The sequence below is a fragment of the Electrophorus electricus genome, chromosome 21 (assembly GCF_013358815.1).
Source record: "Electrophorus electricus isolate fEleEle1 chromosome 21, fEleEle1.pri, whole genome shotgun sequence".
Classification (NCBI taxonomy): Eukaryota; Metazoa; Chordata; class Actinopteri; order Gymnotiformes; family Gymnotidae; genus Electrophorus; species Electrophorus electricus.
Window position 1 is genome coordinate 13,042,055 of NC_049555.1, and position 26,781 is coordinate 13,068,835.

At 47.5% G+C, this 26,781-nt stretch overlaps 1 protein-coding gene across 1 annotated transcript in view; it reads left to right on the plus strand.

Moving 5' to 3' along the window:
* Nucleotides 1–26,781, plus strand: part of fto (FTO alpha-ketoglutarate dependent dioxygenase) — a 103,234-nt gene that overhangs the window by 10,660 nt on the left and 65,793 nt on the right. Inside the window, exons 2-8 of the mRNA XM_035520900.1 lie at nt 8,462–8,539; nt 8,699–9,238; nt 9,368–9,494; nt 12,535–12,759; nt 14,899–14,978; nt 15,274–15,417; nt 18,473–18,592. Coding sequence (XP_035376793.1) covers nt 8,462–8,539; nt 8,699–9,238; nt 9,368–9,494; nt 12,535–12,759; nt 14,899–14,978; nt 15,274–15,417; nt 18,473–18,592 — 1,314 coding nt within the window. The remainder of the gene's footprint in view (nt 1–8,461; nt 8,540–8,698; nt 9,239–9,367; nt 9,495–12,534; nt 12,760–14,898; nt 14,979–15,273; nt 15,418–18,472; nt 18,593–26,781) is intronic.

Below are 26,781 nucleotides of genomic sequence, written 5' to 3' on the forward strand. Positions count from 1 at the left end.
GTGTGTGTGTGTATGTGCACATGAGTGTGTGTGTGCGTGTGCACATGAGTGTGTGTGTATGTGTGTATGTGCACGAGTGTAAGTGTGTGTGTGTATGTTTGTATGTGCATGAGTGTGTGTGTGTATGTGCATCTGTGTGTGTGTGTGTGTGTGCACATAAGTGTAAGTGTGTGCCTGTGTGTGTGTGTGTGTGTATGTGCACATGAGTGTAAGTGCATGTGTATGTATGTGCACATGAGAGTGTGTGTGTGTGCACATGTGTAGGGGTGTGTGTGTGTGTGTGCGTGGGTGTGTGTGTGTATGTGCATGGGTGTGTGTGTGTGCCTGTGTGTGTATGTGCACATGAGTGTAAGTGTGCGTGTGTATGTGTGTGTATGTTCACGAGTGCGTGCGTGTGTGTGTATGTGCACGAGTGTGTGCGTGTGTGTGTATGTCTGTAAGTGTGTGTGTGTGTATGTGCGTTTGCGTGCGTGCGTATCAGCTCACACAGGATCCAGCCTCATCCTCCCCTTCTCCACTGCTGATCATACATTGGATCGTTATCTTAAAGGGTCCGAACGTTCCTACGCTGTGTGACCACGTCCAGCTTGAGCCCGACACACGGAGCTGCTTTCCTCTGCTCCTTTTTTTGTCATTGAATTAATTCATGTATCACCCTCCACCCTCCCACTCTTACCTGGTAATCAGGGTTGCCATGACAGTTGGAAAGGAGCATCTCTGTTGTCATGCTAGTGATTTATTCTGAGGTTCAATCAGGTAATGTATTCAGTGAAAGAAAGGTAAACAGCAGATTATTGACTGTGTGTGTGTGTGTGTGTGTGTGTGTGTGTGTGTGTGTGTGTGGGAACACAGTCAGTGTCTGACACATTAGCCTGAAGGCTTTTGACAGTAAGAACAGAGTGTTGTAAATGCCTGTGATTTTATTTGTATGAAAGGAGACCCTGGTAGCATCGTAGAGACATTTTAAAAAGTACGCTTGACTTGTCTCTGTCTGTGGTCTGGGAGGGTGCGTGTCATGTCCATTGTCATCGTTGTTTTGTAATTGTACGTGTGTGTGTTAAGCTACGTGGGACATCACTCAGTCAGCAGAAGCCCATAACCCTCTCTGCTCAGGTCGTGGTTCAAATTGCCCTGGCCTGACCACTAGACGTGGGGCATTAACCCAGGTCAGAGTGAGTAATTATTTGTGAGCCAGCGACCATACACAATATGAAGAGGTTTCCGAGTGTAATGGGGGTCTGACCCCCACTGACGCCCTCTGACCTCACGCCTCTCACTCTACAGTACCCACAAGCCATGATTGATGCCTGAGTGTGTATACTCACCACACAGGTGTGTCTACGGACGCCTGTTTTGGTTGTTGGCGGGGGGAGGCTGAGGAGAACGTCGATACCTGCACTTGGTTCGCTTGGTCATCGCTTGCCTGCTGTGAGGTCACCCTGCTGGTCAGACCGGCCAGGCGAATGCAGCCCAGTTCCTGCCTCCCTGCGCTTTCCTAATGCTGACATACCTGAAAGCAGCTATATGTGTTACCCTTGCAAACTAATATTATTTATTAATAAGTCATTGATCAGTTCCGGACATTTAAAAGTTAGAATTTAGGTAGAATGTGTCCCTTCTAATTGTTTTTAAGTGAGATTTCACTAGAAAATGTGAATTTATTATTTTCTGTAGGGCAGCCATGCAGATTTGTACATTCTCACACACTTTGAGTGTAAGATGCAACTTGTACAGTCGTGGCCAAAACTTTTGAGACTGACACAAATTTAGTTTTTTAAAAACGTTTTATTGACAAATACATTCAGTTTAAGCAAACATTTACTATTTACAGTGTTGACCCTTCATTTTTAAGACTTCTGCAGTTCGCCTTGGCATGCTGCATATCGGCTTCTGGGCAAAATCTTGACTGATGGCAGCCCATTCTTGGCTAATCAGTGCTCAAAACACTGCCACGAGTAAGCAGCGGTATCAAAACATCCTCATGCTAAGGTGAACTGCAGAAGAAAGGTCATCGCTGTAAGTCTTTGCTTAACCTGGCTGTATTTGTCAATAAAAACAAACAAACAAACAAAAACCGTATGAAATTGTACTTCGCTATACCATATAAACATCTGACAAAAGGATCTAAAAAACTGAGCTACTAACTTTGTGAAAACCATAGTGAAGGGAGTGTAACAGCTTCATCTGGTGTTCCCTTTCCTTCTTTCAGCTGCGTACATAGAGGTGCTGTGACCCAGTTGGCCTTCCACTGTAGAAACCCCCCCCCGCACACACATTTCCCAGGCCTGGCACCTGTTGTAGGTCGTTTGCTTGGGCTTTAGGCAGTAATGTAGCGGGTCAGAGGTCCAGACTAATAAATGATCTCAAAATAGATTGTACAGTTTCATCAGTGTGACTGAATGTTGACTGGCTTGCTTCCTCGGGACATGCAGTCCGTTACTGTTCCGTAATGATTCGCTCTGCTGCTCGGACAGACGGCTGCGGAGCTGTCACTAGGTGGCAGGCGGACATCATGAATCCTCTCACTCTCTCTCTCTTTCTCTTTCTCTCTCTCTTCATGTTGGTGGTGTGTTGTATTTGGTAAGGCCTCTAACTGCTCCAGTGTAATAGGACGGAGGCGCGGGTCGCGCCGCACAGAGATCCCTTCTAATTGGCTGGAACCCCGAGAACAGTTGGACAGCCACAGTAATGGAAGCCTCTTCAAAAAACCAGTGCAGCATCAGTGGGTTTGTGTACTGTGCCAAAACAAAAGACACACACACACACACACACACACACACACACACACACATCATCGTGTTAGTGTCACTTCTGTTTTCTCTGGCTCCATATTAACTTAAGTGCTTAAGGCAGTCTCCTCAGTATGTCAGCGGTAATTACATTTTCAAATGGGTGGGTTTGCGAACCTCGTTGGCCTTAAGCTGTCAGTGCCTACCATGCCAGCTAACTGCAGCGGCAGAACGAGGATTAAGGCTCTCGATTCCTGCCAGAGCACTCTCCTTTGTACAGGCCGGCTGGGGGAGAAATAAAGAGACAAGATTACTTCTTCAAGAAGGGGTGTGTGTGTGTGTGTGTGTGTGTGTGTGTGTGTGTGTGTGTGTGTGTGTTGGTGTCGAGGTAGAAAAAAGAGAAATAAAAATATTCATCTGTCATGTCTGCTGGATTTTGGTTAATGCTGCTTAGACAAGGATTCTTCCCAGAATCTGGTAGGAAAACATATCCACGCTGAGGATTGTGGGTGCCTTGGTGTAGGGGCTTCCTGATGGTTAGAAGACGAGGGGGGAGTGTTTAAAGGGTCATCAGCTAGAAGTGGAACTCTGGAAATAATTCTCTCCAGTGTCCGACTTCCTTTTTCCAGGCCTGCCTTTTCCTGCCTCAACACACTCGACACTGTGCAGCTCTTCCTGCGTCTGTGTGGGTCTGCCATAATGCACGTGTCTGCATAGGCATCAGTCATCGCTCCTCAAAGCGACGTGAACGCCATGCAAACCAGACTGCGTGAACGACCAATGAAGAAGAAAGTTCTGTGTTCGGTAATATCCCTGCACAGAAGGAGAACTGATGATCGGTGACATTATTACACCTTAATCAAGGATCACCTGGCAGTGTTCAATGAGGAACTGCATGACAGCAGGTCACGTGTGTGTTTACATCATCACAGGACACAGCTGTTTATGGCACAGTAATCACTACAGTCTCAGTCGGGACATCTCATGGCAAGTGGCTGGAAGGAACAGATTGTGAGAATCGTTGTTAATTGCAACTGTCATTTACAGTCTTAAACCTTCTTAATGCAGCTGGAGTAATACCGTAATGAGGCAGGTGTAGTGGGGTATAGTGCAGGTGTGTGCATGTGTGTGTGTGTGTTTGTGGTGAAGGCCCCAGTCTGGACTCTCTGAGCGTCTCTGTCTGGGCCCGTCTCCCTCTGGGGAAAGTGAGGGAGCTGGGGATGGACTGATGAAAGAAGGACAAAAAGATGAGGGAGGAAAAACTGAGAGAGCGAGAGAGAGGATGGAGAAGGCAGCAACTTCTCCGTGACTTCAGCTGAGGATACCAGAGACTGTCCATGCCCCCTGTCTCTGTCTCTCTCTCTCTCTCTGTCTCTCTCTCTCTCTCTCTCCCTCTCTCTCTTCCCTCCTCTCTCTCTCTGTCTCTCTCTCTCCCTCTCTCTCTCTCTCTCTCTCTCTCTCCCCCCCTCTCTCTCTCTGTCTCTCTCTCTCGGCCTCTATCTCTATCCATCGCTCTGTCTCTATTTCACTGTCTCTCTCTGCCTCCCTCTGTCTCTCCCTCTCTCTCTCTCTCTCTGTCTCTCTCTCTCTCTCTCTCTCTCTCTCTCTCTCTCTCTCTCTCTCTCTCTCTCTCTCTCTCTCTCTCTCTCTCTCTTTGTGTCTCCCTGTCTCTTTGCTTAACCCCCCCTACTGCATTCGATGCCAAGGGCACTGCTTGTCCGTGTGAAAACGTCCAGCTCCCAGCGAGCAGAGAAGCACCTTGCTGTCGGTCCCCGATAAAGACAGCCGGCCGCACGTCTCGGCACCCGAGTCACCTCGTCAGAGCCCACAACCTTTGACCTTCCCCGCTTCCTTTCCTCCCGTCCATGTCTGGAGCGAAGGTGTGTGGGTGTAGGTGTCGAGGCTACACACACACACACACACACAGACACACAGGCTGAGAGGTGCGTCTGTGCTGGGCCGGTGTACATCGCCTGACAGCCTGCCTCTCCCAGGTGCTTTTGTAAATACTTCAGAGACATTCATCTGGAAGTGTGTGTGTGTGTGTGTGTGTGTGTGTGTGGTAGATGGATGGATGGGAGTGAATATTAATAACCGTACCTGTCTCTGACCTGCTGCGGAGAGAAATGAACAGTGATGAACAATGTCCCCCTCACTGCTTAACAGCTATCAGAGCCAGCATCCTGACCCTGGAGCTATTTCTCATTGCTTCTGTGTGTGTGTGTGTGTGTGTGTGTCACTCTTCTTTGGAGTGCTTAACTATGTACTTTAAAAGGACAAATTCAGATTGATGCTGCTTGCAGAGGTGGTGACATGCTTACAGTGTGAGCTCTCCCCTCATCTGTGTGTAGTGTGTGCCTCTACAACCCTCTCAGTTTGTCCTGTAGATGCCCTTTGGTGTGTGTGTGTGTGTGTGTGTGTGTGTTTGTGAATAATCCTCATTCACATTATCCCCAATAGTATTTTTTTATACTCAGCAACTTCTGCGCAGTAGTCAAGAGTGAAGTTCACTCTCCGTAGTGGAGGAAACGTGGTAGCAGCCTTCAGAGATGCTGGAGTGTCCTAATACTAAATGCTCTCGCAGCCAGAGCATGCTAGCAGCCAGTCATTAGCACAATGCTGTTGTCACATTGCTAATCAGCGGTTGCTCCTTTGTCGTGATCTCCTCTTTTTAAGGCTCGGTGATGTCAGTGTGACATTTCTAAGCTGCACTGCCTGTTGTGGTGTCATGGTTATGATTTTCAGTCGCACTTTCGCACTTGTGTTGATGTCACTGCATAAGGGCTTGTCTGGTCAGTGTTAGGAAAATGGTAAGCTCATAATCCCTCTGCCTCAGTTCTGTTGCCTAGAAACGGTAACACATTGATAACGCTTCCATTTTAACGTGTGTGTGTGTGTGAGCGTGTGTAATCACACACAGGCGTGGCGTTTTCGCGAGCTGGCCCGATGCTGTCACCCACGAGTTTTCAGCGTGAGGTCGACACGTTTCTCTCCTTTCTTCGTGTTTGTCCAGGTGTTCCCCTCTCTGCTCACCACCCCCACACGCTTCTTCAAAAGAAGGGCATTCCCTCGCTCTTCCCGGCCTCTGGCATGCACCCCCCCCCGGCCTCTGCCTCCACACCCGTGGGCCACATTCCACGCCCGGCTGCCAAACGGGAGCGGAGGAAGTGTGTGTCACGGTGCCTCTGGGCTCAGTGGGCTTTTTCCAGACCCACCGCTGTTTGGTTCAGGACCACTTGAGTGGGACCGGAGAGGTTTGCACACAAGCTCCAACAGTGTGCAGCCCAAACACTGTGCTCTATTACACACACACACACACACACACACACACACACACACTCTTTCTTCCCCAATGCCAAAGCACCATGTGTATCTTCTCAGTGTATAGAGCACCTCACACTGGTCAGAGGTCTTATAATGAAACAGTTTTGGATAATTTTAGTTTAATCAAATGCATAGTAGTTATATGTAGATATATCAGTTCATTCAGTGATTTATGTGATATGTCATGAATGTGTGTGTGGGTACGTGTGTGTGTGCGTGCGCGTGTGCATGCATCAGGGCCCATCTGTGCAGTGAAGTTGCTCTGTCTCCTGTTTTCGCTGGAATTTGTGAGTAGCTTGATGTATTTGACATGTGCGTGACAGGCCGCGTCTCTTCAAGCACAAGAACTCTGCTATCTGGCCCAGCTGTGTGCATACGCATGCGTGTGTGTGTGTGTGTGTGTGTGTGTGTGCGTGCGTGCGTGTGCATGCGTGTTGCTTTTACATCAGAGCAGCCAAGCATTTGCCATAAGCACTGTGTAGTGAAACTTGCTCAGACACACGCATGCACGCACACACACACACAGATGTTCACACACTCTCACACACACACACTCTCACACACACACACTCTCGCGCACACACACACACTCTCACACACACACACTCACACACACACACACACACACTGGACTTGTTTATGCCACTCTCACACTATCTCGTGGTTTCTGTCATGAGCTGAAATTTGACAGTAGCAATGAGTGTCTGTCTCATCTTTCTTTTTCTGGCTGCCTGTATCCTCTTCCTTCTCTCCTTCTCTCTCTGTGTCTCTTACACACACACGTTTCACTCATTCTCACTCTCTCTGGTGCTTTGAGCTGAGTCTGCCCATGAATAGTGCATGTTATTCTGTTTTGTAGATCTCTGTCTGACAGTCTGCATGCCTTCTGTCTTTGTTTATCCTGCTCGAAATGGAATAACTGAGGCCTTGAATTCCCACGTGTTTCCGGATCCGTTCTGGGTGCCACACTTACAGCTGTACCTCGTGCTAGCTTTACACAACAGCCTAACACAGTGGACAAATGCTATTTCTGATTTAAAAAGGAAGAAATGCCTCTCCCCCGCCCACAGGCGCCCACAGACGCCCACAGACGCCCACAGGCGTCCGCTGACGTCCACAGACACCCACAGACACCCACAGACGCCCACAGACGCCCACAGGCATCCACAGACACCCACAGACGCCCACAGGCATCCACAGGCACCCACGTGCCATCAAGCCATTTTAGTGCCTGCACTTTGTCATTAACAGGACATTTTATTTTGCCTTAAAAGCCGAGCCCCATTTGGGCCGGTGTGTGCTCATCCGTGTACTCATGTCTGTTTTGAAAGCTCTCTTAGCTCTGCTGAAATGCAACTAAGGCTGCGAGTAAACGTCCAGGAATATATATGAGTCTCTGTTCTTCTGAAACAGCACATCCGTGCGAGCATGTTTGTCAGGGAATGGCACCCTACAGGACTGCTCGTGAGGGGTGATTTATGTGCTGCAGTGGCAGAAAAAGGGTCATGTGCCCCCAGATCCCCCCCGTACCATCCGGCTATGCACCTGCAAAGGTGAACAGAGGCCACGTGCTTGAGGAGGGCTCACGCTTGTGAAACTTGTTTGGGTATTACTGTTTTACATCCCCTGTTCTTAGATTTATGGGTCAGATTATAATGTGGGTGTAGTTTTAAAAAAAGGGTTTAAAAAAGGTTCTTTCATGGTGAGAACCGTGGCAGCTGGGCAGGCCGATGAGGCAGGACCTGGAGCTGTGACCATAGCGTCACGGCTGGGTGGAGAACCCCTCACTACCTGCCACTACTGTCATAATAAAACATGCCTCCATGAAAAGGTGTGCCCCCGGGGTGCCACAGAGGAATCTGGGAATGTTGCTCAGAGCCTAAAGTTTGAGTCTCACACCTCCAAGATGGATGTGTGTGTGTGTGTGTGTGTGTGTGTGTGTGTGTGTGTATTTCTTGCCAAAACACTGAGCCCTCTAACTGTGTCATACATTGCACATTGAGCACAATAAACACCTTTGCAACTGAAACTTATTCAAATTATTACACTTATTAAAATAGCTTTGTCATAGCTTTTTATCATAGCATAGAGTACCTCATACACACTGAACAGCAACTAAAACATGAATTCCGATGGCATCCTCCTTCAAATTTATTTATAAAGCGCTTTCTACAACACGTGAAATCACAAAGCAGCTTTACAGCTGTACTGGTCCAAATCTCTAATGAGCAAGTCAGAGGATACAGTGGGAATCTCCCTGGGAAGAAACCTCGATAGGACCACCACTCCAGGGAGGCCAGCGTCTTAGGGCTGCCTGGCTTGTGCCAGCTAGTATATCTGAAGCTTTTAACCTAAAGACGCGTGTGTGTGTGTGTGTGTGTGTGTGTGTGTGTGTGTGTGCTGTACAGAGACGTAGGCTCTTGCAGGAGTTGGGGGAGCAGCGAATTCCCTTCCTTTCGCCGTCGGACGCCGGCTTCCAGCAGTTAGTGAGTCCCCACCGACAGCTTCTCACACTTATAATCCCGCCAGACAAATGAGTGTGTTCTTCTGCGCCCAGCCGTGTGTGGGGAGCGAGTGCGTGCGAGTGTGTGTGTGGTGGGGCTGGTCGTCAGCGGCCGTGGGTGACGGCCGTGTCTCTCTCGCAGTGGGAGTCCAGCTACGCGGGTCTGACCGTGCGGAAGGCGGGTGCCCTGCCTGGAGACCTGCACGAGCGCGTGCAGTCGGCCCTGAGCACGCTGCTCCAACGAGGCTGTCTACTGCGGGACCTGGTGCGCGTGCGGGACCGCGACGTCTTCACAGCCGTCTCCCGTGCCCTGGTGGGGCAGCCGGGCTGCACGTACCGCTACCTGGACACACGTCTCTTCACCATCCCGTGGCACTGCGGCGACGGGGACGAGAGCTGTCCGCCCGCGACCCCGACGCCGATCCCGACCCCGCCGGTGCCTGACGGCGGGCCGTGCTGCGACACGGACCTGCGGGTGGCCTGCAAGGCCTTGTGGGAGCTCAACCGATTCTTCTGCGTCGACATCCAGCGGCACAACAACTCGCGGCGAGGAGGCGGGACCGCCGGCGAGGGGTCGGACAAAAGAGGCGGGTCCGGGCCGGCCGGGGAGGCGACCGCTTCCGGGGGCGGAGCCGAGGACAGGGTGCTCGAGGAAAAGGAGCAGAGGGCGGAGAAAGAGGAGGTGGGTGGGGATTCAAACAGTGGGCAGGGCTGTTCGCGGGCCTTGGACCCGCCCACGGCGACCCCTTCCGGACCCGTCCAGTTCAACATCACGCTCATTAATTACATGGACCCGCGGGGCATGACCCAGCTGAAGCAGGAACCCTACTATGGCATGGGCAAGATGGCTGTGGGTTGGCACCACGATGAGAACCTCGTGCCGCTCTCGCCGCTGGCCGTCTACAGCTACAGCTGCCCGGGAGAGACCAAGACTGAAGGTGAGGTGTGAGGAGAATGAGATGTGTGAGGCTTCTCGCGGGCTTTCTGTGGCCGAGCTTCTGTAGAAGCCAAACGTCATGAGGGTAATCTGAGTAACATCGTCTGGTAGAAATGAGCCGCGTTCAGGGGTAAGAAATGCATTGCTGTCCCAAGTCTGAATGATTGGACATCCATTGAGTATAATATAGTAGTGTGATTACTAATGTAATAATGCCATTGAGTATAGTGTAGTGTGATTACTCAATGGCATTATTACATTAGTAATCACACTACACTATACTCAATGGCATTATTACATTAGTATAGTGTAGTGTGATTACTAATCTAATAATGCCATTGAGTATAGTGTAGTGTGATTACTAATGTAATAATGCCATTGAGTATAGTGTAGTAGTGAGTAGTAATGTAATAATGCCATTGAGTATAGTGTAGTGTGATTACTAAAGTAATAATGCCATTGAGTATAGTGTAGTAGTGATTACTAATCTAATAATGCCATTGAGTATAGTGTAGTGTGATTACTAATGTAATAATGCCATTGAGTATAGTGTAGTAGTGAGTAGTAATGTAATAATGCCATTGAGTATAGTGTAGTGTGATTACTAAAGTAATAATGCCATTGAGTATAGTGTAGTAGTGATTACTAATCTAATAATGCCATTGAGTATAGTGTAGTGTGATTACTAATGTAATAATGCCATTGAGTATAGTGTAGTAGTGATTACTAATGTAATAATGCCATTGAGTATAGTGTAGTGTGATTACTAATGTAATAATGCCATTGAGTATAGTGTAGTAGTGATTACTAATGTAATAATGCCATTGAGTATAGTGTAGTAGTGATTACTAATGTAATAATGCCATTGAGTATAGTGTAGTGTGCTTACTAATGTAATAATGACATTGAGTATAGTGTAGTAGTGTGATTACTAATGTAATAATGCCATTGAGTATAGTGTAGTAGTGATTACTAATGTAATAATTCCATTGAGTATAGTGTAGTAGTGAGTAGTAATGTAATAATGCCATTGAGTATAGTGTAGTGTGATTACTAAAGTAATAATGCCATTGAGTATAGTGTAGTAGTGATTACTAATGTAATAATGCCATTGAGTATAGTGTAGTAGTGATTACTAATATAATAATGCCATTGAGTATAGTGTAGTAGTGATTAGTAATGTAATAATGCCATTGAGTATAGTGTAGTAGTGAGTAATAATGTAATAATGCCATTGAGTATAGTGTAGTAGTGATTAGTAATGTAATAATGCCATTGAGTATAGTGTAGTAGCGATTAGTAATGTAATAATGCCATTGAGTATAGTGTAGTAGGGATTAGTAATGTAATAATGCGATTGAGTATAGTATAGTAGGGATTAGTAATGTCTTTAAGTATAGTATAGTAGTGATTACTAATGCGATTGAGTATAGTATAGTAGGGATTAGTAATGTAATAATGCAATTGAGTATAGTACAGTAGGGATTAGTAATGTCATTAAGTATAGTATAGTAGTGATTAATAATGTCGTTAAGTATAGTGTAGTAGTGATTACTAATGTCGTTAAGTATAGTAGTGATTGCTAATGCGATTAAGTATAGTATAGTAGTGATTAATAATGTCGCTAAGTATAGTGTAGTAGTGATTACTAATGCGATTAAGTATAGTATTGATTACTAATGCGATTAAGTATAGTATAGTAGTGATTACTAATGCGATTAAGTAAAGTTGTTAATGTTGTTAAGTGTGGTATATTAGCAGACATGTTCATGTTCTTTGTTCCTAACTCTTGTATATAGTTTTCCTACCTCTCCAACAGCAACAATAACTACAAAAAGACAAATAAATAAACCAATAAACAAGTCTTCCAAAAACAAACAGTAACAGAAAGCTGGAGACAGGAGCCAGTATCAGACCAGTATCAGACTGCGTTTCATGACGTTTATCTAAACACGTCTCTCCTTTCTGTCCAGCTGTATTTATGCCCAAACAGACTCGCCCGCGTGCGTGTGTGTGTGCGCTTCAGCTGTGTTTCTCCTCATATCCACTGATCCCTTTCACCTTGACCTTGCCAGGGCGTCTCCAAGCTCAACATGCCCACGTGCCTTGTTGCGTCTTAGACTGGCTGGAACCTTCGGCCGTGTGACTCACAGAGCATTTGTCTCCTCCTTTCTTAAAATGTTTTAAGAGCTCTTACAAGATTCTACTGTTGTGTGTGTGTGTGTGTGTGTCATCGCCCCGGATTCTGCACATGGCGTTAATACACTCTGAAGTGAGCTGAATGTTGCCACACCCTCACAAATCAGTCCCCTCCCCCGGACACTTTTTACGTGCCTCAGCAAACCTCCTTTGCGGAGCTGAAGCGTTTCAGGACATTGTATACCCTCTCGTGTTCCGCCGCAGACATGTGTTCGGTTTTCCCAACTCTCAACGTTCCCACTCCCGCCCTGCATCTCCCGACCGCTTTAGATCGCAGTTATTTTCAAACGAATCGTTGAACCGAGGTGACTGGTGCAGCCGCACTGCGTGCGTTCCCGCTCGCGTCCTGAGCGGTTTGCAGATGTGTCCTGCTCTGCGAGCCCTTTGAGAGCTGCGTCAGGGAACTCGCGGCTGAAATTAAGTTAGAATTCATCCCTGCTGAGCAAAGGGAAAAGTCTGCAACAAACCAGAGGAGTTTAGCATTGATTTTACTGGAGTTCGACAGCTCTGGACTCTGCCGTCCTCTTTGGTTATTGCTCTCTCCTCCTTTCTGCTCTCGCTCTCTCGCTCTCTCGCTCTCTCTCCTTTCATTTTTTTGAGTTTTTTGAGAAAGGGTGCAGGTCTGAAGGCATGTTTGTCTCCCAGTGCTGTGGCGTAAGAATGCTGACCCAGGAACACGCGCCCTCTGCCCACATAATTGCATTCGTTAGGGCGGATAAAGGCCCAAACTGACTCCAGGTCAGCGTTTTTGCTAAGATGTGAAGAGTTTGTAATGCCATTAAGTCTTGACAGTGTTGGGGGTGGGGTCGGGTCGGGTTTTGGGGGGGGGGTTGTGTCCACAGCGATGATGGAGGAGAAAGAGCAGACTTCAAAAGAAGGGGACAAAAAAGAAGAGGAGGTGGAGGGGAGGCGCGCCGAGGAGCAGGGAGCTGGCGAGGAGGGCCCAAGTAAGGAGGAGGGAGAGACTGAGGAGGCGTGCTGGCGTGTGGGGCTGAAGGTGGCCTGGGACATACACACGCCAGGCCTGGCCCTGCCGCTGCAGTCAGGAGACTGCTATTACATGACGGGTACGTGAGCACGCATGCGCAGACGCGCAGATGCGCACGCAGACACACGCAGACACACAGACGCACAGCCACGCACACGCAAACACACAGACACGCACACGCAGACGCACAGACACACAGACACACGCACGCACAGACGCACAGACACACACACGCAGGCGCACAGACGCACGCACACAGACACGCACACGCACACAGACACGCGCAGGCGCACAGACACGCACGCACACGCGCACAGACACGCGCGCACACAGACACGCGCAGGCGCACAGACACACAGACACACAGACGCACAGACACACACACGCAGGCGCACAGACGCACGCACACAGACACACGCACGCACACAGACACGCGCAGGCGCACAGACACGCGCGCACACAGACACGCGCAGGCGCACAGACACACAGACACACGCACACACACACGCGCACGCACGCAGACACGCACACACACAGACGCACACACACACACACACACACACACACACACACACACACACAGCCACTACCTTCACCTGGTCATAACATAACTATTCTTGGGTGTCAGATCGGTGTCCCTCGACTGACCCTGATGTACGTGTCTGTTATGTTTCTCTGTTTAGCTTCCATGCATCTTCTCCTTGGTTTTCAGTTTTCAAACATTTACTGGTCCACTCTGTCACCCTGGGCCACAACATTAACGCAGTCAAGAAAATGAAATGAAATGAAATGAAATGAAATGGGGTATTTAATGAGCAACTCTGACCTTGATCTGGACTGAGAGGGAATGAGAGAGAGAATATAGTTCTTGCTTTGAAGCCGTGTCATAGCACACATGCCAACATGGCCTCTCGCGTTCACATACCCGCACAAACTTTCCTACAGAGGGTGTCTGATGACCTCAATAAGGGCACTTTTTATGTCGGTGGTTTGCTGGGTAAGAGCACGACTAACGTTTTTGTGTCCTACACACCTCCTACGCCTACACACACGCAGACTCGTGTTTCTCTCCATAGGCATGTTCGTCTCTCTGAAATTGGTGTTCGTCAACGGCACTTCTTTGTTCTACAGGCAAAGATCAGTTTAACAGTTTTTTCCCTCTCTCTTTTCTCACTCTCCCTCTGCACCGAGCACCTGATTTATGAGTCTGTTCCCACTTTTAGTCCAGTGTGCTGAATTATGTCGAGGTAAACCGTGATTAGTTCCACTTCTGCTCGGACCCGTCTGAACCCAGGCCCCTGCCGCACTCGATCCCGCGCGACGCAGACGTATCTTACCCTGCACACCGAAAACGACGTGCGAAGAAATCCGTTCCATATTGGGACCAATGAGACGCTGCATCAGTTGGGTCTCTTAAGTCCCCCCGTTTTTTTTTTTTTGGGGGGGGGGGGGGGGTGTTTCTGAAGCTTTGTGGCCGCAGCAAATAAGACAAAGTCCAGACTCACACTCTGCCCCTCGTTTCCTGGCCTCGCTAATGCCCAAATCGCTGAGTGCAAATTGAATCACAGTATTTGAGGCAAATGGGATGGAGGTGGTGGGTATGGGATGTCGCTTAAAGACAGAACAGTGTGAGGGGCTCGATGATGGGACTCAGCCCAGTAATAAGATTTCCAGTTCTAAAATGCTCCTGGGAGTGGGCAGACGCTCGGATCCGTAGATTTAAAAGCCCACTTCCTCCTACGGACAGCGGCCGAGCCCGATGACAAGGGAATAATGATGGATGTTTATTAAGGGAATTTGTTTCGGCTCACGATTCATCGGCAAGGCCGTGCAAGGGCCCGGCTCCACAGTGGTCCCACATTCCGGAATATAAAGCACTTTAAATGGGGCTAATACCGGCGGGAGGAGGAATGGCTCTGAATGGGAACACCGCTGCCCTGGTCTCGGGGTTTTCTCCCCGTGTTGTGTGCTGCCGCAACGGAGGGCACGGGGGTCCTCTGGGGCTGGTGTGTTTGGGGGTTTTCAGGGGTCACGTTTTAATGTTTGTGTCTCGGGGCAGGGATGGCTTTGTTTTTTGTCTGGGATGAAGCAGTTTTCCACTTGTGTCTTCGTGTTCCAGTTGGCTGGATTTTGTGTTTAATGCATTTTACTGTGGAAGCAGAGGTCAATGATTCATGGTGCTAGTGATGGGTGTGTGTGTGTGTGTGTGTGTGTGTAGATGATCTAAACAGGACACACCAGCATTGTGTGCTGGCCGGAGAAACGGCTCGATTCAGCTCTACACACAGAGTGGCCCAGGTAAGATGTTCCCGCATTCCTGTCCCAGCATTCCTGTGCCCACTTTCCCATTCCAACATTCCTATCCCAGCATTCCCGTTCCCGCTTTCCCATTCCCACATTCCTGTTTCAGCATTCCCGTCCCTACATTCCTGTCCCTACATGCCTTGTGGCCTTCCTTCCTTTCTACTTGCTCCGATTAGCCAAAATATCGATTTGTGTCAAAGCACCTCTTCTGATTACTGTTTATTTGCCGGCGTGTGTGATTGGTTGAGATGTCCATGTGTTTATGACGCAGGGTTCTTCCGTGTTCCAGTGTTCCACAGGTACATTGGAGTACATTCAGAGGCGCTGCTCAGAGGCTCTGGAAAACTTGCACACGGACCCAGAGAGCGGTGCCAAGAGCCTGAGATCCCTCATCTTGTCCACCCTACAGCACATAGAGGACATCCACAACGAGGTGGGAGTGTCTAGGCGTGTGTGAGTGTGTCTGGGTGTGTTTGGATGTGTCTGGACCTATCTGGGCATGTCTCAGCAAGTCTGGATGTGTTAGGATGTGTCTGAGCATGTCTGGGTCTGTCTGGGTCTGTTTGGATTTGTCTGGACCTGTCTGAGCGTGTCTGGATGTGTCTGGGTGTGTTTGAGTGTGTCTTGGCGTGTCAGGGAGTATCTGGATGTGTGTGGGCGTGTCTTGGCGTGTCTGGGTCTGTTGGGTGTGTCTGAGTGTCTGTGCATTTAACACCTTTTAATATCAATGTGCAAAATCCAACTGCCCAAATGCATCTCTGTTTTTGCGTCTGTGATGGAGTCCAGCAGTGGGTGTGCGATCCTTGCTGTGAAACCTCCACCCCTGTATCTCTCCCTCACTGGTCTTTTTAGACATGTTTTATGGACCATATTACTGCCCCAGACATCCAGTTTGTCTTTATGTGCTAGACTGATGTCTGTGAGCTGTTCATCTCTCTCTGCCGCCCAGCATGACTTCCTAGCTCGGGTTTGTGCTGTGATGTAAATATGGGCTGTAACCCTGCTGTACTAAACCAACGATGTACAGGATGCCTCCGTGTTTGCGGTGCAGGGATTAATACGGCTGTGGGGCTTACGGGGTTAAGACAGAGGAGACCGGCTGACAGCCAGAGACTAGTACGTAGAATAGATTGCTGCTCTTCCCTGCACGTGTGACTGTGTGTGTGTGTGTGTGTGTGTGTGTGTGTGTGTGTGTGTGTGTGTGTGTGTGTGAGAGAACAATAGATCGGTCCGCGGGTCTCTTCCTGGGTCTCTGGTGAGGGTTCTGTTCTAACCCCATGGGTTACCACCCTAATAGTATTTTAGTATGTAATAAGATAAAAGGTTGTAATGAGATATGTATGAATAAAGTGCTGACTTTGGAATTGTGTCCGTGTGTGAATCTCTGTAGTGCATGATAGTGTACGATGGTGTACGATAGTGTACGATAGTCCTACTGCTTGGAAACTGCAACATGAGTACCGTGTTGCCTGGCATTTGTTCCTGGGTTTAAACTCCGTGACAAACAAACTGCTACATGTGTGTTATGTTAACATCCAATAGCATTGAAAGAGGTGTGTGTGTGTGTGTGTGTGTGTGTGTTTGTGCGTGTGTGCTTACGTGTGTGTGTTTGTGTGTGCGCACCTGTGCATTTGCGCGTGTGCGTGTACGTATGCGTCCGTGCGTGTGCGTCCGTGTGTGTGTGTGCATGTGTGTGTTCTAAGGTTCATTTGTTTTGTTGAGTGTTAGTATGAGGACAAGTTCAAGTCCCATTTACATTTCAGGCAGTATGTATGAGACACACACACACACACACACACACACACACACACACACACACACACAGAAACACCTTAGGAGGATTAAAACATCACTTCAAACAAGTGGAAATGGTGGGAGACTCCCAAAGGGGAGATGAGGAGGCTCCATAGATCCCTGAGAGAGAGTGTGAGAGAGAGAGAGAGAGAGAGAGAGGGAGAGAGAGAGAGAGAGAGAGAGAGAGAGAGAGAGAGAGAGAGAGGAGGGGGAAGAAGAAAGGTAGCAGAGATGCACAGTGCCAGAGGGAGAGGGTGTGAGGTGTTTGTGTGCGTGTGTGATAAACTGTTTTGTGTCTCTCATGGGTGACACAAAGTAGGAAACCAAAACAAAAACACAACAACAAAAATAACAGGAAATGCAGATGTCCCACCAGTCATCAGGACCAAACAAACAACAGAAGCACCAGCATCAAAAGTAAACAACCTGTGTGTGTGTGTGTGTGAGAGAGAGAGAGAGAGAGAGAGAGAGAGAGAGAGAGAGAGCACATGTATGCATTGCTATGCTTGTAGGGAAACAATAATGATAATGTAGAAACTTGTCATCTGAGAAGTTTACAGAAAAAGTAGGTTTAAGATCTCAAATATAGTATATATAATAAATAACTGTGTGTGTCTATGCTTACTTTATAAGAAATAAGAGTGTCTTTGGATTCCTGTGTGAGTCCATACACCGTAATTCCACAGTAATTGTCTTGTTCTAACCCTAGTGTCCATTTTTAGACTGTGATGACTTCAGTTACACGTGACCAGTAATCTTACCGTCTCTGTTCTACAGCACTCCGCAAAAGGGGCACACACACACACACACACACACACACACAAAGACACGCACGCACAAACATGCAGATACACACTAACACACAACACTGAACACACTACTGAACACATCACTCTACTGAGCAAACCACTGAGCACACTACTGAACACTCTACTGAACACGCTCTACTCTCATGACATTGGTCTTAAGGCTCTGACGTGTGTGAACCAGTTCCTTTGACTCTCCCAGTTTATCGGCTCTTCTGGCTTTTAAACACAAGCACGTTAAAACTGTTTATTTAGCATAATTCAGCATTTAATGTAATTTGTTCTTCTTTGGTGGTGTAAGGTGCTGGTGTTTAGAAATTTCATTTCTGACCATGCGACCACTGCAAGCGGGTTGAGTCTCATCATATAAAACAATCCCAGGACTCCTTCTGAGCCTGTTGGACACCACGCCACTACCATGTCAGTGTTTATGCAGAGTTCACTTTACCACTCTTATAATATTCAATCAGCAGTGGTCATGTGGTGAGAAAATGACCAATGATAAACTGAGTACAGCTGTGCCTGCCAGTCGGTGGGGATACAGCCTGTAATATAAAAAAAAAACACCAATTAGGAAAAAAAGGACCAATTGGAAATACACACCTAATTAGTAAAAAGCACCAATTAGAAAGGCCCACCAAATAACTCCAGTGAGGTCACATATAAGGTGTAACATGATTGGTGAATATTTTTGATTCACATGCCCTCCTCATCTGCTGACAGTGCAATGCGCTTCGTGTTAAAAGTGCTCCTTTCTTCGGTGGGCCTAGCGGTAGTCCCCATTAGTCCCCGTGTGTGTCCATGCGCGTTTGTCTCTATGCGTGTTTGCCCACCCATAGGTCTGCATACCCCCTTGGACATGTATGTGAGTTTATTCTTTGCTTGCAGGTGGAGTTTGAGTGGCTTCGTCAGTACTGGTTCCAGGGACGCCGCTACGCCCGTTTCTGCAGCTGGTGGAGCAAGCCCATGGAGCGTCTGGAGGCAGACTGGAAGCAGATGGAGAGAATGGTGAGGATGCCACTGTGTGAGAGAGTTTGTGGAGGACCCAGCCGTGGCCCCACTTTAAGAGGAAATCCCCCAGATAAGACGCTGCACGTGTTTTGGTGTTGGCTAACATGTTGGGGAGAAGAGTTTCTAAGATGGTTCTTGTGTTTTGTGATTTTTGGGTTTTCTGATTGGGAAACCTCAACTTCGCAGTGTCGCACTTCCGAATGCATTCCTTGGAAAAGTGCGGAGACGTTATTAGGCACAGATGAGTTTGTTTTGTGTGAGTTCAAGTGAGGGTCAAACATCCCTGAATGCGGTTGGTACAGACGGATGACTCAGGGCATTCCTGCTGGTTTGAACCAGCAGCCATCTGCTCAGGAGGCAACTCTGCAGCGTTAACCTGAAGAACAACCGGCCACAGATCTAACGTTCCTCGACAGGCAAGAATGTGTCTGCCATCACTGTATGTTTGTAAGCAGAGAGGGTGTCACGTGGGGCTGTGAGACTGACGTGTGTGGTCCAGAGTGCGAGCTGACACAGTTGTGTTTACACGCTTTTAGAAACACGACGTTTTCTAAAACAACAGAATGAACACCATCCTGGTTCGACTCAGGGCGGAAGCCTTTAGCGAAAGTAGCTTCTTTCTGCAGAGTTTCACACTACGTCTCTCTCTTAAGACATCTTAAAGCTAGCGTTTATCGTTGATCAGTCTCAAGAATGATTTTTATTCAGTCTCGTTTTTCACACGTCTGTAAAGCACCACGTCTTAGTGTGCTGGACTGCCTGTTTGCCTCGTGACTTTCTCCACTCGCTGCGCGTGACCACAGATGACATGCCGACTGTGCATCAGAGGAGGACGTTCGGGTGACAGAAGGTCACGGTGATCTCCGCCTGTTCCTCTAGGACCGTGGTTTGTCGGCTCACGGTGAAGCAGTCATTTTGGACGTCCTGGCTTAGAGTATGGCTGTGATTGGTCGAGCGCATGTTTGAGCCATACGAGGGACCGTGTTAAAACTCCCAGGTTATGATAGGAGCGTAAACAGAGAGGCCCGGTGCTTCTTCGGTTTGGCTTGGGCAGGATTCATTTCATTTCAGTGACGTGGAGCGACGTGATTACTAGCAGGGATCCTCTGTGATTTTATTCCCATCTCAATCCTTCTGTAGCGTTTTGCCAGCCTGCACGCGCGTACATGAACCATAGAAATAATTCCAGATTATACCAGTACCGAGCGAATGTGTCGGGAAATATTCCATTTTATTAGGAATATTTTTTTCTTTGTTGTTGCTTTTGAGGTCTTTGTGTTCCTGTTGTCTTGATCTTGTAGGAGGGCCATAAATATTTTCGGTGTTGTATGTTAACCGGGCAGCGGTATGAAGCCAGAGTGCTTCAGTCATTCAGAACAGCCCCCAACCCCACGGGGTTGAAATAAGTGCATTGTATTTCGATAACTGACACGGTCAAGATTAAACATCACTACCTTCTCAAGCCTGAATCTGTTGTCTTGTTGTTGGTAATTAAATGTACCCATTTCTAATATGAGCCCTGTAATCTGAAGTCTGACATTGGCAGTAAATCTCTTTTACACCAACATGATGTATTGGTTAAAATAAGGTTTTTTTTGGAGCAAGAAACCAAATTCCTGTGTTTTCAAGGCTGTCGGTAGAAAATAAATGTAAATAAATGTAAAAGTGTTTATTCCATGTAGCTCCTAGCAGAGTTTCTGAGGTGTTTTGAATAAAATGTAAATATGTCATACCATGGCACTATTTTTGTCGGGACTGACCTGCTCTTGAAAATAGCTTTGCTGATTCCTATTCATTACTGTATTTTTTATTTACATCGTGTTAATGCACATTTGGGCCCTGAGTAACCAGGCCAGTGTTGACTATTTGTTGTCATGCCTTCTCTCTGTTTTAGCTAAAATATTCTGTTTGGCTCATGCATATTTTGTCTTTTGTTTCTGCTTTGTGGAATGAATTCAGATGCTGAGGTCAGAGTCAGTAGGGGGCACTGTTGCCCTACCAAAGCAGCAAGCATGTAGTGTAGTGCATTCCTCTCTCTCTCTCTCTCTTCTCTCTCTCTCTCTCTCTCTCTCTCTCTCTCTCTCTCTCTCTTTCTGAGCAGTAATCACATCTAATGTGCTGCTGGGGCCATGGTGAGGCGCTCGGGGTGTATGGGGGTGTGTGAACGTGTGTGTGTGTGTAGTGATTTGAGGCAGGATACAGAGGTGGGAGAGACTGAGATGTAAGGAGGAGTCCTCTGCGAGATTCTCCTCCCCTCTTAGTTGAGGAAGACAGGTTAAGAGTGCTGATATCCCTTGGTCAAGTGCACAGTTATGTCCGTGCGGGTGACTTTCTCTCTCTCTCTCTCTCTCTCTCCTCCCCGCTCCTGCTGGCCTGGCTGATACTGGCCTTTCTTAACGAGCGTGTTCTAGAGAGCAACATGCATAACGAATGCTTTCTCCTTTTTGAAATTCGTTTTTTTCAGGGATTTGCAACATTACTGTGGCGTGTATTTGATGCCGGCAGTAGGATGTGTAGTTTTAGTTTTTCTGTTGCTTTATTATTATTATTATTTTTTTTTTTTTAATTTATTTATATATTTATTTATTGGTGACATTTTGATTATTAGTTTTTTTTTAATCTCTGGATTTGGAACACAGGGAATAAAGTTAATGAAGATGGAAAAAAAAAATGCAGAAGAAATATTTGTTGTATCCTTACACGCAGTGTAAACCTTTAATTAAAAACACATTTTGAATCATTTATAATAAATATACACACTCCCCTTTAATTAGCAGTTGATCAACCTTTTGTAGTATGTATTTTTGTAAAGTTAACAGTGATTGGTTAAGAACAATTTGATGCCAGTCATAGCAACAAATGCATTCAGAGATGAAGCATTCCTGCATATACATAAATACGCCGTTGAATTTGACTAAAATCTCACATTTATTAGTTTTTTACTTTTGAGAGATCTACTTCGGAAAGGCAGCGTTTGGAGGGTTTATTTGTTGTTTAAATGTTGGTCAGACACGGAGTTCATTATAAGCGCAGCTGATGGCCCCGCCCGGGGCCCGGGCAGACAGGAAGGGAGTGTGGCTCCACGCTCGGCCCAGGCCGAGGGCTCAGTGTCCGGCCGTCTCACGGACGTCTCCCTGCCTGCGCTTTATTAGAGCCGCTCCTCCCGGGGGCTTTGACGCTTCTCTTCCTCTCGTCTCGTCTCCGGCTCTCGCTCGCTCGCATCCCCCACCCCTTCGGTCTGTTGTGATGCAAATTCTCACCCGTCTATTTGAATGACATCCTGATAAAGCAGGTCCTCCCCCCTCAATCTCTCTCGCTCTTTCTTCTTTCCTCTCTCTCTCTCTTTCTTAAGTGGTACTTTAGGAATTGATGCACACTCCAGGACTTGAAAAAAAAAAAATTAAAAATGTATCAAAAAACCAAAACCGAAGCTGTGCGGAGGAAGAGCAGAACACAAGTCAGGCCCACAAAGACAGCCGGGCCTAAACACATCTGTGCTGATGGCACCCAGCAGGCGACACAGATGCTATCATGGCTCAGGTACCTTAAAGTCCTTTGGCCCCTCTGTGTGTGCGTGTGCGTGTGCGTGTGCGTGTGTGTGTGTGTGTGTGTGTGTGTGTGTGTGTGTGTGTGTGTGAAGAGCCCATTGCCGGTAGTTCCAACGCGCAGGCGTTTGAGGGGCAGCCCGTCCCCTCGGACGGCCCTAGTGCGGGCGTCCCCCACGTCCCCGAGGACCCCCGTCTCGTCCCTATCCTACATCACTGACATTTATTTAAAGCTGTAACAATGAGACCCTCCTCCAGTGCTTGACAGGGTGGAGATAGGCAGTCATATGCAGAATATTTTAAATACCGGCTTGGCATTTTTTTATCTTTCTCTTTCTTCTGTGGGTGGGGGCGTGCGGTTTGTGGGGGGCGGTGCTGGGTGTGGACACGGGCTCTCTGGGTGTAGGCTCTGCTCTGGATGGTGTCGGCGGTGTAATTGATTTCGTGGGCACTACGCCTGCGTGGGGTTTACGTGCTAATTTGTCCTTTTCTCCACATCTCCGACTGCACCGATCCTCACTTCAAAAAGGGCCGATGTGCAGAGAGCTTCTGTTTGTTTTTTCATTCCTGTGCGCTCTCTCTCTCTCTCTCTCTCTCTCTGTCTCTCTGTGTGTCTGTGTCTAACGTCGTATCTTTTTGGCTTGTGTTTTCTCTATTATTGATGAAAAGGTCTTGAGTTCAAAATCAAGATTAATTTAACATCAAGATTAATTTGCTTTCATTGGTAAATAATTTCACTTTTTGTTGGAGTTCCTTATTGATAAAGTCTGAGTGTAAAGGCTTCTGAGATGGATTCTTCTCCCTTTATTCTTTCACACAGAAGGATTATTGAATGGAGGTGTGTGTGTGTGTGTGTGTGTGTGTGTGTGTGTGTAGTGACTAGACAGGGAGAAGCAAAGCCCAGTCCAACTTGGGAGGTCGCCATCGATACCTGATTAGGTTATTGACCTACTTGCCTGTCTGTGTGTGTGTGTGCGCACACGCACGTGCGCTGTGCTCACTTGCACAAGTGCTGGTGTGTATATGTGTGTGATGTGTGTCAGGAGGCTAGCGGATGGGTGAGGAGAGAGAGAGAGAGAGAGAGAGAGAGAGGGAGAGAGCGAAGGAGGGACAGGGTCAATGTAAATGTTATTGCTGTGTGAGCTCATTTGATCAAAGCCTCTGAAAGGTTAGTGAATCCAATCTGGTTTAGTGTGTCTGAAAGGAGGTTGCATGCCTCTGTGTGTGTGTGTGTGTGTGTGTGTGTGTGTGTGTGTGTGTGTGTGTGTGTGTGTGTGCGTGTGTGTGTGTGGGTGTGTGTGTGTTATCATACTGCCAGTGAAGGCTGGTCTGGTCTGGGGTTCTTCTCTCCCCCCTAATGCATTTAGACAGCAATTGGCCTTAATAACCTTTATTGACTTCATCGGGTCAGAGCCAAGGATCTAATTATTAAAGTGTATCAGTTTCATCGGAGTTTAGTGCTCTGCCGTTCATATAATTATTTTAAGGTCGAGCGGGGCAATTAATCTCCCTTCACTTATTTGATGGGTTTGTAAAACATTATGAATGTTCTTCTTCTGTGATGTTCTCGCTCGTCGCAGAGGCTATGTGGACGTGGATGTGCTGGCCGGATCTCCGTGGCGCTGGACCCCTGCCCTGCCGGGACTTTCTAACCGCGGCAGGGAAACGCTTAAAGAGAAAAGTGTAGTGTGTGATGGTCCTGCTCCCTCGATTCCTCAGCAGGTCATTTTCCTGCCTGTTCAGGTGTTTGTTTGTTTGTTTTCTTTTCAGTGCAAATGCCTTTTTTTTCTTTTTCTGCCTGCGCACTTGCGTGGGAACAGGGAAGGTGTGTGTGTGTGTGTGTGTTTTATGGAGCATCAGTACACTGATGTCAGTCCTTCAGTTTCTTACCGGTTTGCCTCTTCCCAGTTTTTGGCATTCTGTTCTTCTGTCTTTTCCAGTAGAATGAGAGAAACGGTTTGCACTGGGGCGTACTGGGTGAATTTCCCTCTAATTGCGACGGCTGGGTGCTGTTTCTAAATCAAGATGTTTTTTGGCCTGCCTGCTGTACATCTGCTTCAGCGAGTCCGTGTGCACAGTGCGTCATTTAGAAAGAGCACCTGAATCTCCGCTCCACGTTCTAGGTGCAGGAGAAAGTGAACGGACACAAAAATGAATCAGTAACGAAGATATGGTGGAAGAAAGGTGTGTGCGTGTGTGTGTGTGTGTGTGTGTGTGTGTGTGTGTGTGTGTGGAGATGTGCAGTATAATATGCGGGCAAAAGGTATTTGCGATTCCCTTTGAAGTCCTCATTGAACAGTGGGAGCTGAATTTCAGCAGGGTCTGATAGTGTTCAGGGTAAATACTTAAAACCCTTTAGAGAATTTCACGCACTGATTCGCCACTAGCAGAATGTTTGTGGCGCTGTGTGTGTGTGTGTCTCGGTGTGTTTTACCTAGAGGGATGTAGCTGTAAGCTTTGTACCTGCAGATAGAGAGCCTTCATGGATCCAGGGATTGTGTGTGTGTGTGTGTGTGTGTGTGTGTGTGTGTGTGTGTGTGTGTGTGTGTGTGTGTCTGCGCGCGCGCGAGCGAGCGAGTGCATGTGTGTGTTTACGGCAAGCTATCTGTCCTCAGCTGGTGGATGCCGTGCAGTGTGTGTGTGTGTGTGTGTGTGTGTGTGTGTGAGAGAGAGAGAGAGAGAGGACAGGGGACACTATGCGTCTCTTTGTATGTGTATATGTGCATTTGTGTTTATATTTCTGTTTGTGTGTGACACTGTGTCTCTGTCTGTGTGTATACGTGTGTTTGTGTGTGTGTTTTTGTGTTTGTATGTGAACAGTATCTGCAGAGTCAAAGGGAAAGAACTGAGGGTTATTTGAAGCCTTTTAACACTGATAAAACCCATGCATCACACAAAACCAACACACACAGTCACACACAAACAGAAATATAAACACAAACGCACATATGCACACACAAACAGACCCACAGTGTCTCTCTCACACACACACACACACACACACACACACACACTTTAGAATGTGTCCTCCTTCTCTCAATAGCAGCATTCTTATCCACACACACAATGAAAATTATGATAATTATACTATAACAACAACAGCAGCAACAATAATAATCAAATATTTGAAGTAGTAAGGTTCCATTTCCGTGTCAGTATGGACAAATGAACTCATCAGTCATCCTCAAACAGTGTATTTTTATATTTTTATCAAACAACTTCCTGTCAGTATTTGTTACTTATGTCACTTTAACTTTCCTTCACGTGATGTGTGCTGTGGAGTGGAGCTCTTTTGTGTTTGGAAGGTTTGATCTTTCCGAAGTGCTCTCTGCTTTCTCTGGAGCGCTGTCCTTCCTGGGGAGACATGTTTGTTATTGACACCACTGAGAGAGGTTCACACCTTTTCTGATTCATCAGTGTTGACTGTAACAGAGGGTGTTTTGGAGAAAAGAAATGAACACATTACTATGTCTGATGTTCTTCCCATCAGTGGGTCTGTGAGATAATTGTTCAGTGACAGTTCAAATCATAGCTGATAAAACACACATGCGTGCACACAGTTTGCACCCGGGTGTAGCAGGCACTCCACCTCCTGCCGTGGCTGCCTGTTTCTGGCTTGATCATGGTCCTCACCTTCATCCTGTCCATCTCCAGCGGGCTGTGGTAACTAAGGCCCGAGGTGTCTGAGGAACAAGAGAGAGGGAGATTGGCGCAAAAGAGAAAGATCTTTTCTCCTAAAAGCCTTTTATTCTTAACATAGCTAGAAGAAAAAAGGCATTAAACACATTAAAAAATAAAGACTACAGTTGCACAGACAGTTGCCCTAGGGGCAAGATTGTACTCATCCCAGATTTTGCATCAAACCCAGACATGTAGCGCAATAAAAAACACACCCGATCTGTGACTCCGCTTCAGCTTGTAAGGTTTTTCACAGGGCTGATGTTTTTCTGATTGGTCAGCTGCCTTGCTCCGGTTGGGTCAAAGACATGCAGAGTGTTGGTAAACAGGGTGGTGTGATGTCCCGTGGCATACAGGGGTTCCAAACTGACCACATGCACAGACACCATGATTGGTTTGGCTGAGTGACGGATGGTATGAAAGACATTTATGAAAAGGTTGATATTGTTGAATACTCTCAGTGTGTCCCAACGCTGCCTAACTCTCAATGCGTCCCAACACTGCACAACTCTCAGTGTGTCCCAACACTGCACAACTCTCAGTGTGTCCCAACACTGCACAACTCTGTGTGTCCCAACGCTGCACAACTGTGTCCCAACACTGCCCAACTCTCAGTGTCCCAACGCTACCCAACTCTCAGTGTGTCCCAACACTGCCCAACTCTGTGTCCCAACACTGCCCAACTCTGTGTCCCAACACTGCCCAACTCTGTGTGTCCCAACACTGCCCAACTCTGTGTGTCCCAACACTGCCCAGCTCTCTGTGTGTCCCAACACTGCCCAGCTCTGTGTGTCCCAACACTGCCCAACTCTCAGTGTGTCCCAACGCTGCACAACTCTCAGTGTGTCCCAACACTGCACAACTCTGTGTGTCACAGCCGATTTGCTAAATGTCCCTCTGTAGCCCCCATAGAAGAAAGCCTAATGTAATGAAAATACCTGGAGCTCTGCATAAACCAGGACT